Source organism: Falco rusticolus, chromosome 6 (assembly GCF_015220075.1).
Source record: "Falco rusticolus isolate bFalRus1 chromosome 6, bFalRus1.pri, whole genome shotgun sequence".
Classification (NCBI taxonomy): domain Eukaryota; kingdom Metazoa; phylum Chordata; class Aves; order Falconiformes; family Falconidae; genus Falco; species Falco rusticolus.
This window is the reverse complement of record NC_051192.1, coordinates 45,432,537-45,446,276: the sequence shown is the minus strand read 5'-3', so window position 1 is coordinate 45,446,276 and position 13,740 is coordinate 45,432,537. Positions and strand designations below refer to the sequence as shown.

The 13,740-nt window shown below is 37.8% G+C and overlaps 1 protein-coding gene across 8 annotated transcripts in view; it reads left to right on the top strand.

The window, feature by feature from the left end:
* MTHFD1L (methylenetetrahydrofolate dehydrogenase (NADP+ dependent) 1 like) overlaps nt 1-13,740 on the top strand; it is a 157,209-nt gene that overhangs the window by 40,012 nt on the left and 103,457 nt on the right. For all 8 annotated transcript variants that reach the window (XM_037391939.1, XM_037391946.1, XM_037391942.1 and 5 more), the window contains 5 exons: nt 560-667; nt 1,571-1,645; nt 4,506-4,608; nt 8,008-8,084; nt 11,577-11,717. In XM_037391939.1, the coding sequence (XP_037247836.1) occupies nt 560-667; nt 1,571-1,645; nt 4,506-4,608; nt 8,008-8,084; nt 11,577-11,717 (504 nt within the window). The remainder of the gene's footprint in view (nt 1-559; nt 668-1,570; nt 1,646-4,505; nt 4,609-8,007; nt 8,085-11,576; nt 11,718-13,740) is intronic.

Sequence of the window (13,740 nt, the reverse complement as noted above, 5' to 3'; positions counted from 1 at the left end):
AAAAATACAGTACCTATGTAACACAAGTCCTTATCTAACCTAAACTGGTGATTTCAGATCTTTCCATGAAACTTGGTTGGACAAACTTTATGTCAGCAATGTTCATGCCTGATCAGCTACGGGCTGTTCTCCCATGGCTAGCAGAGAGCTGGCATACACCCCAAAAGCCAGCATGCACAGTGTGCTCCAGGGGATTCAGCAGAAATCCGCACCTTTGGCCCAGGTCAATTAGTAAATACCAACAGTAAACTGATTTAGTATTACTGATGTAGAACCATAGCCCTGGGCTTTTCATTCTTGGATCATTTAGGAAAGAATAAAGATGTTCATGGGTTTGGGTAAACTAAGGGTAGTTTACCACGTATTCACGTGAAAACAAGCCTCTCATATAGCTCAGTGTATTTTCAGCCAGATAATATTTCATCTACGCTGGTGCAGAGCTGCATCAGAGCTGCAGCCTCAAGGAGATAGCAATGATTGTTGCTGCTAATGTGTCTGAGATTAATAGATCAAGTTAAATAGTTTCTTGTAAAAAGATTTTGTTGTTTTCACTTTCTAGTTTAATCTTCATTTGACTGGAGATATTCATGCTATAACTGCTGCAAATAATTTGCTGGCTGCTGCTATTGATGCAAGGGTCTTGCATGAGAACACTCAATCTGATAAGGTGAGAATCGTTTTCTGATACCCACATAACAGTTTTTCTTTTCAGTTTTTCAATAAACTGCATTTTAAAGCAAAAAATTTGATAATCTGTTTATATTTTCACCATGTGAACAGAAACTGTTGCTGAAGCCATTCTATGTTCCGTTGCGAAATTTTGGTTACAGAATATATTTTTCTGGCAAATAACTATCATAAGGATGTTATGCCCAGAACACTGTCAACTATTTCAGACTGTACTAAATAGTCTAATAAAAGATGATTCATATATATATATATATATATAAATCTTATTCTTGTCTAATGATTTATATACTCCTTTTAAAGCTAAAAATTGCACTTCTGATGTATAGTTTGGTATGATGTACCTTAAGAAGAAGGGGTTGTGGGGAAAATAAACTAGATCCTCTTCCTTCCACTAAATCTGTTGTGACCTTAACACAAATGCTAACTTGAGTCTTTAAAGAGAAGGGAGAAAGTAAAGGAAGGAGTCTCCTGGTTTTTTGGCTCCAGTGTTAAAACTGAGCACTGCTGTCATATCCCCTTTACTTGGTATGACACAAATGTGCATTTAGGCCAGTTTGCAAATGATAGTTATGGTCTGAATAATTTGGACCTTGGTTGAAGTTTTAAAGGGTTCCCAATTTCAAAAGTAATACTTTTGTGTGTGTGTGTGAAACATAGAAACACAGTTATTTTGGTAACTGGTTTTAAGACTGTTAAATCATAGGCACTGCTCAAAAGCCTACCACCTTCTCACAAGTGTTTTTTATATTGCTAATCCACAACGTATATGGTTGGGAAATTCTTGCTGAAATCAGTCTGAATAAAATAAAAATTTTAGCTTTTTGTTTAACAAGTTCCTGGTTGTGACTTCTTTCATTAACTTCTTGTGTGTTTTTTCTAGGCTTTGTATAATAGACTGGTTCCAGTAGTTAATGGCATGAGAGCATTTTCTGCTATTCAGTTTGCCCGTCTGAGAGTAAGTTGTTAATGTAGCCTCTCCTCAATTATAGTGTCTCTTCATAAAATGTACTCTCTTAGACAAATTGTTTAAAATTATTTGATGTATGGGGCTGGGTTTCTATAAACCTCCCTTATGAATTTACCAAGCCCAGACTTTTTTCTGAAAACATCATTCTTGAAGTAATAGGGTCTGGGTCTGATACTATTTTCATAACTGACATTTTTGCTATTCTTTTCTGCTGAAATAAACCAATAATGTTTTTTAATTCTGTGTCTTTCCTGATGAAATATTAGAGTGTTTAAAATACTTTTCCTATTATGGTAAAGTCACGTTTGAAAGCTCACATTCTTTGGTTTTGCAATATTTTCTGGTTTTGAAAGTTTATTATAGCATATACTTCTGGGGTTTTATTGTTGTCAATTTGACAGTGTTCTTCCTTCAAGGACTAGAAGCACATTTGTGTGCATAGTATATTCTTGCATCCCATCTTGCTTCCTGAATGCTTCCAGAAGAGCTTCCTATGCAATGAATAATGTATCTGGATTTGAGGCTGCCATTCTGACAAATACATAGAGAGCAACACAGTCCACTAGCATAGTGGAAGGAGAATGTAAACCCCTTGAATATGACCTCTAAGAACAGCTTCAGTTTTCTGTGTCCAGTTCCATGTTTGTTGTTGGCTTTTGAGTTCTGACTGGTGTTGTTTCAGAGTCACTGGATAGCAATGGATAGCTGCCAGGTGCACACTTGGAACTGGGGGGTGGAAAGGAGGATAGAGGTAATACCAGCTTCTGGTTGGGGGCGGGGGGGAGAGGCAGGGGCAGGGAGAGCTCAAGGTTCTCATAATATTTTATGCATTTGTGCTGCTCATTTGAATGCCAGTAAACTAAAAAAATGGATGATTCCTGCTTGACTGTGTGGCAGAGTAGATCTCACAGAATTTTCTGTCGGAAATTGGGAGTATTTTAATTTTGTCTTTGTTTACTCTGTATGAGGGTACCAGATAGGGGAGGAGCGGGAGTGTTTTGGTTATTCATCACATACCAGCTATTTCTGCATTAGAAATGGATTTCTCTCTCTTCACATGATCTACAATGCAGTAAAAAAAGTTTGGCTTTATAGCATTAAACTACATGCATCATAATTTCCAATATAACTGAATTATTTTGCTAAGAATTATTTTTAGTATAATGATTCCTTACACCTAAAAAAGAAAAAGTGAAAAAATATCTTTATGCTATGGGGTTACATTTTTTTCAAAAGAGGATTATTAAGATTGAAACTCCTCCCTTACGTGTGTGGTTTGGTGTTGTAATTACAGTAGGTCCCATGCAAATATAGTTTTTCCAAACTTTCTGTCTGACAACAGAAGCTACCTTTCTCATTCCCCTGCTCCTCTGCTTTTTTCTTTTTTTTCCCCAGTAAAATTACTAGCCTAAAACCTCCTTACCTTACCTCCTTTGTTTAACTACTTCTATCCTAGTCTTTTCTTTGTCTCCTTTTCCACATCAGCTCTGTTGTCTTACTTCCTTCCATCTGCATCCAGATCAGTCAGCTTTTTTCTTGTTGCCTAGATCCACTATAGACATTGTTGGGACCCTGGGAGATAGGCTGCTGCTTTTGCAGTCCCAGTGCCCAGCCCTCCTTGCAGCAGTTGAGTGTTATAAAAATGGCTGAAAATTTTTCTGTCAACCCTCTGTGGAAAAATGCTCTGGGCATAATGTTCTGCAAAAATGTGGGTGTATGCCTGATACACCAAGCAGGACGAACGAGCACTGAACTCTGACTGCCATCCCCCAGCAGAGATGCTAGTAGGTTTTTGCTCCTATCTTAATCTGACTATTTTCATAGAATTTGTAAGAAACTATATCAAATTGGATTAAAATTGGCCAACAGATTAGAAAAATATTAATACAGGACTGCCAGATGAGGCCATAGCCTTTCTTCATTAAAACTGGGGTGAAATATCTTAGGGTACCAAGTATCAAAACCTGCAAGCTGTTCTCAACAACTTTTTGCCCGTCTCAGTACAGTGGGAAATGCCCCTGTGCCTGCTTCTGGATTTGAAGGTGTTCCTCACAGTCTGAGAGACTGATCCTCAGAAAGGAGCATCACAAAAACAGTTTTAATACTCTCAAAAGAACGTCCCAGCCTTCTAGAAATAACTTGATTTAAATAAGGAAGTAACTGTGGTAGGTCTTTGAAACATTATTTGTACGCTTGTAGATTGCTTAGTTTTTAATACTGAAGTATAAGTATGTTGGTTAATTCACTGAGGAATGATTTCTAATGCTAGAGAAATTTAAGATTTTTTTTCTTTTTTAAGACTACATTTTTTAAACACAATTTTCTGATCCATCTTTATGTAGATTCACCTAAAAAAGGTTTGCTGGTGCTGAAGTAGTGAATCTTGAAAAGCCAGGAGGTACTGGCTATTTCATTATAATTGATTGAGTTTATGGATGGTGGGCTCTTAAAGCAGAAGTTCTTATTTTATTCAAGGATGATTCACACAAGACAATACATGGGTGTTTCAAAGATTTCCACAAACTAGAGCAAGCAATTATCTTTTTATTAGTAACCGATATTGTTTAATTTCCTCTTTGGTTTACATTAAGAGTTTCTTCTGTCTAAGAAAAAGTCTGTTAATTTAATGGCCTATGAGTATTTGTTCTGGTTTTAGTTTCATTTCTCCATCTACTTTTGCCCCGTCTTAGTTACAGATTTTTCCTATGTGCTTCTTTTTTTAATAGTTTTGGTGCTGACATGCTTTTTTCAAAATGTTTGCTGAAAGTGAGGGTGATAAGCCAAAGTGCTATAACTTTTGAAGCAAAAAAGCCACTTCACTGCCTTTCTTTAACTTGTTTTTGTGTAGAGGCTGGGAATAAACAAGACTGATCCTGGGACTTTAACAGAAGAGGAGATCAGCAAATTTGTGCGCCTTGATATTGACCCATCTACCATAACATGGCAGAGAGGTATGCAGTCAGAAAGCCTCACTTGAGCTTGAATTTAATCATAATTTATCTCCCAATTTGCTTAATTTTACCTGAATCAGAGCTGTTTCTGCACTCTGACTTTAAGAACAACCCTTTGCAAGTGGGAAATGTGGGTGCATAACAAATCTGGGTGTAGTATGTTCCTCTAAACTTGCTCAAATATCTGCAGTAACTCAAGAGACTTCGCTAATTTTCTGAAAGGTAGATTGCTCTGACAGTTTAAGCGTATCCCTTGTCTTCATCACATTAGATAATACATATGAAAGTGGCTTTTCCATGCATTTTACAAATCTTATCCATTCTTTTCTTAACTGTGGGTTTTAGGTTATTTGTACTGACTCTACTTGATCTTGGTCCCTGATCCTCCAAAGCTCAGCAGTCAGGGTAGCTCAGAGACTAAGTAGGCCACGGGGATTATGTATTTTTCCTATTTTTAAAATGTCTTGTTTGCTTTGTTAGGAAGAAGAGGTGAAAGACGTGGTACAGTTTCAATTATGCATGCCAAGCAAGCCAATATCCACTCTCACACCCTTAGACAACTCCCCTCTGCATTTTCGAGTTCTAGTGCTGGGTTAAATTTCAGTGTTTACTTCAATATCTGTATCTCTGTCTTTGTTTTTTAAGCAAGTGAACCCTGCATAGCAAAGTTTTGAGCTAAATTCCATTGGATTTTATTTTCTTCCTAAGTTCTCAAACACCAAAGTTATTAGGTCAAAATCATTGTTAAATGGAATGTATTGTGATGCCCAGAGAAATAAGGTGAATCTGTTGAGAAATGAGAATTCTTGGCCATGCCTTACCGTGCCCTCTGTGTGCATGTCATCTCAAACTTGGGATATTTTTCTGAAGGTAATAGTGGGGGATGTGGCATGAGATGCACACACAGTGTGTCTGGAAGAGACCTATATTAGGCTGAATTAGTAATATAAATATTTAGTGTAATATGACTCATCATTTTTATCAGCACCAGTTTGGGAGGAGGCATTACTCAACAGCTGTTAACCTCAAGTGAGTTATTTAATTCATCTCAACAATGTTAATGAAACTTCTATTCTACACAACTGTATATGGTGTACATATCTTAAACATTTCAGAAAAAAAAATTAGTTTAGGAATGTTTTAGATAACTTGGAAAATGTTTTATTTGGAACTGTTTCTGCAATCCGTATGTCTGTGAAGCTTGTTACATACCAGGGAATTTGTAGGGCAGAAGAGAAAGCTATCCAATTGTCTGAAAGTTTAATTTTAGTCAGGAGCCATTTCCTTAAAAGTGTCACAAGCTTAAAGTTCATTGTCGTCTTATACTAACTTGAACAGGTACAACATACTGAAAAGAGGGAAAGCTTCCCTGTGCTTACCCTTCCCCTGGTATTCAGATCCTGTTTATCTCTCTAGAGGATTAGGAAATACATAGATTAAACCTAACACTTGGTTGACCCTAAACTTTCCTGAAGCATTACTTTGGGTAAGGAAGAGGGAAAGTTTAGAGAAGGAAAAATTGCTTTTGTAGCAAAAACAATTATTTCTTTTTTTACTACTTGTAAATGCAGCTATTGGAATCTTCCTAGAGAATGAATTCTGACCCTGGTGAGAAAGCCAGTGTATTTCAGTGACCAGAAAGAGTTGCTGGGGTAGTTATAATTTCATGGTAAGGATGTTCAGGTTACATGGTTTCACTAGGAAGGGCCAGATAAAAATCAGCCCACTGGCTGTCCAGGCTGGTGGAAAGGCTTGTTCCTGCTGTCAGCAGTGCTTGGGTAGGCAGGAAAGACATTTAGGTCTGCTTAAAGCTGCTTGTGAGACTAAGCCTCCTAGGAGGAGAAGGGGTAAGTTTGTGCTTGAGAGATCAACTTGACATATGGCTTCACAGTGGCATATGGTACCACAGCTTGGTGTGAGGATACTGCTTCCATGTACCAGGCTCCGTTCTGCAATTTCTGCCAATACTGTAGTATTTGAGTATGAATATATATAAATAGAAACCAAAATGACTTAGCCAGATCTGTGGTGCACCATCCCTTAAATGGAATTCCTGAAGAAATTAGCAACCTAAATACTATGTAGTGGGAAGAAGGCACGTATGGTGTTTACAACAGCCCCATGAGAAATGCTCAAGAAGGGGGAAGTGCTTTTCTCCCAGCTCATTCACAGCCCCAAACTGGAGTTGTGTAGGATTGAGATTCGAAGTCCCTCTTGTTCTTGGGCAGTTACCTCATCCTTTTCTGTACAGATAAACTTGTTAATCTCCAAAAGCAGCAGGAAAAGTGGTAAGAGGTGATTTCACTGATCTTCAGTACAGACAGCTTCTCCAGAGGTTCTAAATGAACAGGGTTCAAATATACATCTACCAGAAGATTGACTTAATTGCCAAGCTACAGGCTGAACTGATAAAGCATAGATAAAGCGTGCCTTCCACCCTTTCTTTTACGGTTGGTGAAAAATGAAACATCTGTAGGGCTAAAGAGCCCATAAGAAAGAGGGAGCCTATTTTTGCATTCTGTAGGGAATGTCATTCCTGGGAAGGAGAGGTCTTGGAGTTCAGTCTCATTTTCTAACAAACCGAAACATCATCCTAATGTTTGCCCCTAAGAAACATCATGATCAGTTCTCAGCAGATGAGAGAGTGCTTCGATTATTCTCAGTCCTTCCTTGTGGTTCCTACCAAGGCCCGATTGATGTTGAGTGTTGTCAGTGAAGAATTGGAGCACTTGGCTTGCGGTGATTGTTAGTGAAGTTAGCAATTCCACAGGATGGTTTGGACATGCCCTTGCAATACCAAAAGTGTTTCCAGGTTAGAAGTACAATTATCTGAAATTGAAGTTGTGTTAAATAGCAGATGGTTGATCTTGGCAGTTGAAAAAAAAACTTCCTTTGAATACTGTGCAGCTGAATGTGGAGTTAGTTACTGTGATGTGCATGGAAGTGACTTGTCTGGAAGAACCAATCTGACAACATAATCATCCTTTAAAAGAGAAACAGACCAAGTTTAACCTACATCATGCAGTCTTACAATCAATTCTTAACAAGTCAATGATGAATCAAATGATTTTAAGTAGGTTTGAGGTGCAATGCATCTACTAAGACAGATTTTTCTTATGTAGGTAAAATTTTAATTTGTATGTTAGAATATTAAGAATCTGTTAGCTTCAATTACTATACTGAGAAATTTTATTTGCGTTATTTTAACCTGTCATCTAATGGTATCAGCTAAAAGTGAGAAACCAAGTCAGTGTTAATGCTAATATGCAGGAGCGTGGTTGTCTGGTTACACTGTTCAAACAGCTGAATCTTACATGTATAAAAACAGGTATGCCTGGAAAAACCCAGATCCCTGCATTCTTACTAACATGTTTTGCTTTTGCTATTCCCTTATTTCAGTGGTGGATACGAATGACAGATTCCTGCGCAAAATAACAGTTGGGCAGGCAAATACAGAGAAAGGATTTGTCCGTCAGGTATGTAAAGGTAGCTAATATATCTCATTCTGGACAGACATTGCTCTACAGGCTGAGATGTTTCTGCAGTTCTTTCAGAACACTTTGAATTGCAATGCGAACATCTGTTACATAGCATTCTTGCAGTGAAACTGGTTGTGTTAATGAGTAACTGATTCTGAAGAAATGAAGAGCAGAAACCAATGCATATTGCACAATGCGTTGAAAGCACTTTAAAAACTTTCATGTTAGGGGCTCAACATAGTCACCCTATGAATATAAAAGCTGCCCTAATGCCCTCATAAGATGAATTTGTATGATTTTTCTTACTTTTTTAAGTCCCTCAAACTATTTATGTAGTATTTATATAATTTAAATTACATTTAAGTTTAATACTAAGAACTGGGAGGTGAGGTGGGTCATGTGTTGTTGGTCCCATTGGTGAGGACTGAAAAGGACCATTAGCTTTTTATTCAGTTTTCATTTTCCTGTCATGCATCTCAGCTTTGAGATCTAAACTGAGAACTTTTAGCATGTGCTTGATTTTAATAGTGGGCTTGAAAAATTACGAAAAATTGAAAGCCAGACTTTTCCAACGCTATCTGAACAAGTGTTCCTGGTGTTGTGTGGGTAAATCCATTTCTGAAACAATGCAGCATGGTACAGCAGTGCCACATGGAAGAAATTCATTGTGATTATGTGGAGTTTTTCCTAATCTGATGAAGATACTGTAATCTAACATTCTAGATCATGAAATTCATGAGGTTCTGACTATTTTGAGGTGAATAGCCATTGTGGTAGACATAAGGCTTTCATTCATTTTGGAAATCCTAACTTTAATTTTGCATCATTTCAGACCTCACCTAGGCTTTGTGCCTAAATAAAGAGACCAAAAATAGTGCTAGTATTTTTGCTCAAATCAGCAGGTAAAACAGTCAAATTGGAGACAAGAACTTAGAAGAGAAATCATAGAATGATAGCATCAGAGAATGGTAGAATCATGGAATGGTTTGGGTTGGCAGGGACCTTAAAGATCACCTACTTCCAATGACCCTGCCATGGACAGGGATACCTTCCATGAGAAATGCTCACTTGTTTTGTTTTTTTAGACATGGGGTAGAGACTTTTATGTCTATAATTTACAGAAAACTCAATATTAGCTAATACTCATCTCTGATAATGGGCTGGGACTGCAAAATATTATACTTGGTACAAGTTCCTTCAACACTTGAGACATTTGCCTATGTTTAGATTTGTTTCAGTGACTCAGTGTGATTATTAGCTTTGAGCCAGGTTCTGCCAGCCTTATTGTGCAGCATTTTACCACCATAATTACACTGCTGAGTTAAATGTGGGTTGTTTTATTATAGAGTGCTAGCTGACATATGGCTGTGAAATATTGCTTCTGTACTGTTTTGGCTAAAATGACCTTGATGCTTTCAATTTTGATATGTTGGACTGATGCATATCCATTCACATTTTAACATGGACTTAGTGACTGGAGAAATAGAGCTAACCGTTGGGAAAACTCATTGCAGAGCCTGGCCGGAGATCCAGGGAAAACAAGACTTCATAGTTAACAGATGCATTTTATAAATATTTGGAGTGTTGTTCTAGTGCTCTTAAAATCAATGACACCTGTATAAAATGGCAGAGCACAGCAGGCACAAAAGTCTGTATTTTAACGAACAGGGATGCTGTGGTTTCTAAAGAGCATTACATGACTGATGCCCTTGATCCTGCAATTGAATCCATGTGGGTGGATCCTTTCATCAATAGAGAACTGACTTTTTACAGCTAAGGCTTCTGTCAGCACTTCGTAGGTGTATAAAGGTTATTAGAGTTAAAATAGCACCTGCTACCACAGTCTTTTGTGCCTGTTTTTTCAATTAAATATGTCACACTCTGAGCATCTACCTGGCATTGTTTTTTCTGTCCTTTTGGGTTTATATAGAAACAATGATAATAAAAACTTCTTTTTTGGTGTCCTGATAAACATTCTGATGAAGTTAAATAATATTCCAGTATACAGGCTGGGCATAGATTTCTCAGGCTTATTTCCGGTCTTATCTATGCTGCAGTGACTTACTGGGGACATTCTTAACTTCAGAAAAGATAGTAGCATCCATGTCATCACAACAGTAACAGTGTTCATTGTGTACCCAGCTATTCTGTTACGTATAGAACTGCTTCCAGGGAATATCGAAAATCTGCTTTGTAACTTCATTTCATTTGAATCCCTACGCTGAAAATGTCAATTACAGGATTGTGGGTTTTTTCTGTTGGTATATGTCTCTCCTTGTCTGTGCCCAGTGACGAAAGGGACACAATGCCTTCAGAAGTTTTGACTAAATGTGCAGGTACACAGAGGTCGGCCTGAATAAGGCTGTTGTGGGATGTAGCTGTCAAGACAGAATCTAAAAGCAGGAACATAGGTTACAAAAGGGCGGAAGCTGTCAAAGTACTAGGCAAATGCATAGGAGTGGTAAGGTATATGTTGAACAATTCTCTATGTAGATGGCTTCTTAAAAACAGACGAAGCCCTCAATTTGAACAGGTATCCTCTGGCATACATCTGGTAGAGGTCTGACGTAGAAACAGTCCCAGGGCTTTTTCCCAGGGCTGAAGTTTTGTATAGACTTTAATTGCTGGAGATGGAGATATTACTAAAGACACTGCAGTTCTTGTTCACTCCCAACACTGTTTTCCTCTCACATAATACACTGGTGACTTTGCCTTTCTTTGTTTACATTCTGAAAGCCCACGGCCTGGGCTTTACTAATAGTAAATTAGTACAAATACTGCTAACATATACTGCAAGCTCTTAAAAAAAAGTAGGGACCACAGCTTATGTTGTGCTGAAAAATACTGCACAGTATGGATGTGTTCCTACAAGAGCAATAGAACTGGTGCCACATATAATTATTGGGGTTTTTAAACTTATATATTTGTTAATTTAAAAAAAAAGGGGGGGGGGAACACAAAGATGTATTTTACATTGGCATAGGTCAAGCACAAGAGCTAGCAGCATAGACTCTTAAATTTTGAGTTTATGTAGCAGAATGATCAAATGTAACAAGAATGTTTTTGAGACAGAATAAAAACTTTTGGAGAGCATTACAGGAAAAAAAATGAAACAAAACAAAACACATTGCTGTGCTCATGCCAGTAAAGCTCAAAACACATGTGGTGATTTTATTTTTTTTGCCACAGAAAAAAATTCTTGGTCCTTCAGGGAGCTTCTGCAAAGGATAATGTAAGCCAATGGGCTAAGCACTCTGCAAGAATGGTCCCCAAGTAAATGAAGTGTAACAGAGAACATTAATGAGGGAAAATAAACAAAGTGTTTGAAGTTACTCTAGTCTGAGTGATCTCAAAAGCTGTAAGTTACAATTCAGAACTTATTTAAATTCCAGTGTGAAATCTGTCTTTTCTGAGTCTATTCCTGATGATTCCTTGTGAGTATTTGACCTGATTTTGGTTTGGTTCATGATTCTCATTTCTATTTTACAGGCCCAGTTCGATATTGCTGTTGCAAGTGAAATTATGGCCATCCTGGCACTTACCACCAGCCTTCAAGATATGAAGGAGAGACTGGGGAAAATGGTGGTGGCTAATGACAAGAAAGGAAAACCCCTAACAGCAGAGGATTTGGTATGTTCTGTGCTGTAGACCTGGGATAACTTCTGATGTGTTTGTTTTGCCTCTTGAAGCATTAAAAAGGCAGGTGCATGCCAAGGATTTTGCTTTGAACAGCACAGATATCAAAGAAAGATCTTCTGGGCCAAAACTTGTTCACAATGAAAACAAAATATAAAACTAATTTCTCCAGCTCTCTGGTAACATCTAGTTCAGGAGGTCTCTGGTCTCCATAACCTACTTTGATAGTTTTCTGCAATTCTTACGGCAAACAAATTTGGTACTGGAGGGAGTCAGAGTGTGGGCTCCTGACTGAGAGAGCCGGTAATGTTTGCTACTGTAATTGTGAAGTGTGCTCAGATGTTACAACATAGTTACCACATGAATGCTTACATAACACTAAATCAAAATGGAAACAAGCTATTCTTAATTCATAGGTTGCTAATAGTGCTTGGAACAGGGTAATCTCTTCACATCATTAATATTTTTTCTTCCTTACCTTCATTAGTTGCTGTTTCCTCATTCCCTACTTCAGCTTCTGAAAGAAGTCAGTATATTCTTCCTTTCTATCAAAGTCTAGCCCTTATAGCCAGGCTGTGAGTCAGTAAACAGTGGCTGGAAGCTCACACATGTTTCTGTATGGCAGGTTCTGGTGCAGCGAGAAGCTACCAGTTGACCCTTGCAATCCAGCTGTATGCCAGGAGTAGGCTCACTGTGATTGACACTAGTTTACTGTAACATTACATTACTTGAATTCTGAAGCCTAATTGCCAAATTAAGTTTGTATATTGCAGATGGACAGCACACCCTAAACACAAGAAATGTGATAATGCTTTGCTTTTGTGCTTTTTTGTCATGTAAATATATCCTTATAGCAAGTGGCATGTCTTGGAGCCATGCTTGCATGCCACTCTGCTGGCAACGACAGCCTGTGTCACACAGACTATGTGTGTTTTTTCCTGTTTGTCCCTTTTTATGTGGACATCTGCACACTTACTGCGTTTTTAGAATGAGCAAAGGAACCAGTGTCCTCCCTTGTCAGCAGAGACGGCAAATCCACAAGCCAGGAATACATTCACAGCTTTAATGGATTCCAGTTTAATAAGGAAATTAAAACATAGTATCTAACTTGCCTGGATTTACGATTGAAATTAAGATAAAGGTACCAAAATTTCAAGGTGCAGTCATCCTTAAAATTTGAAGAAAATCAACTGCTCCTTATTGTGCAGGAGACATGAAGAACTGCATTTAATATTCTAGCTGTTGGAAGTTTTGATTTTCCTTTTCAGTTGCATAACTTTGTCTTGGCCAAATGGAAGGGAGTGAGGAATGAGATACTTTATAATGCATATGCAAAAACTGAAAAATAATTCAATGTCAGAATTAAAACTACATTTCAAATACATAATTTTAATCTTGATGCTACTTTTATATGAAGGTACTTTCATGTATTAATATTGAAAAATATTTAACCTGTCTTCAACCACTTAATGCTAATCAGCTTGATCAATGAAAGCAGTCACTTTTCCGTAGTCTGTCTCATCTATATTTGCTCTGTGGAACTATAATGTTAGGGCTGAAATTATGAGCAGTGCACAAAGAACTTTCAATTTTACCACTATGTCCCTAATGAAGGTAGCACTCAGCAAGATATTCGTTGCTAATTCTGTTTTCTTTGCCCTTCTTTTAAACATTTTCTTTTTTAAACTTTTCCTATACTTAGTGTCTCAATCATCTGATAGTGTCACTTGCACTGAACATATGTTTCTGCTCTTCTTTAAAGCAGTGTTCTGTATGATACAACAGAACTGCCCAGAAAAAAATGTATCACAGTGTTGGCCATATATATTATGACCACCTGCAGCTCTGCTGCTGCATTCTTTTTCTTCTGCAGGTTCTCCATACCAGGCACAGGGAGGACTTGGGTGCATGTCATAAGTGCAGAAACTCCTACCTCCTTTGTTGTGGAGTGTGTTGCAAATGAGGATGAGAACAGTGGGAAGAATAGGAAGATGATTTCATGGTTAAGGCAGAAAAG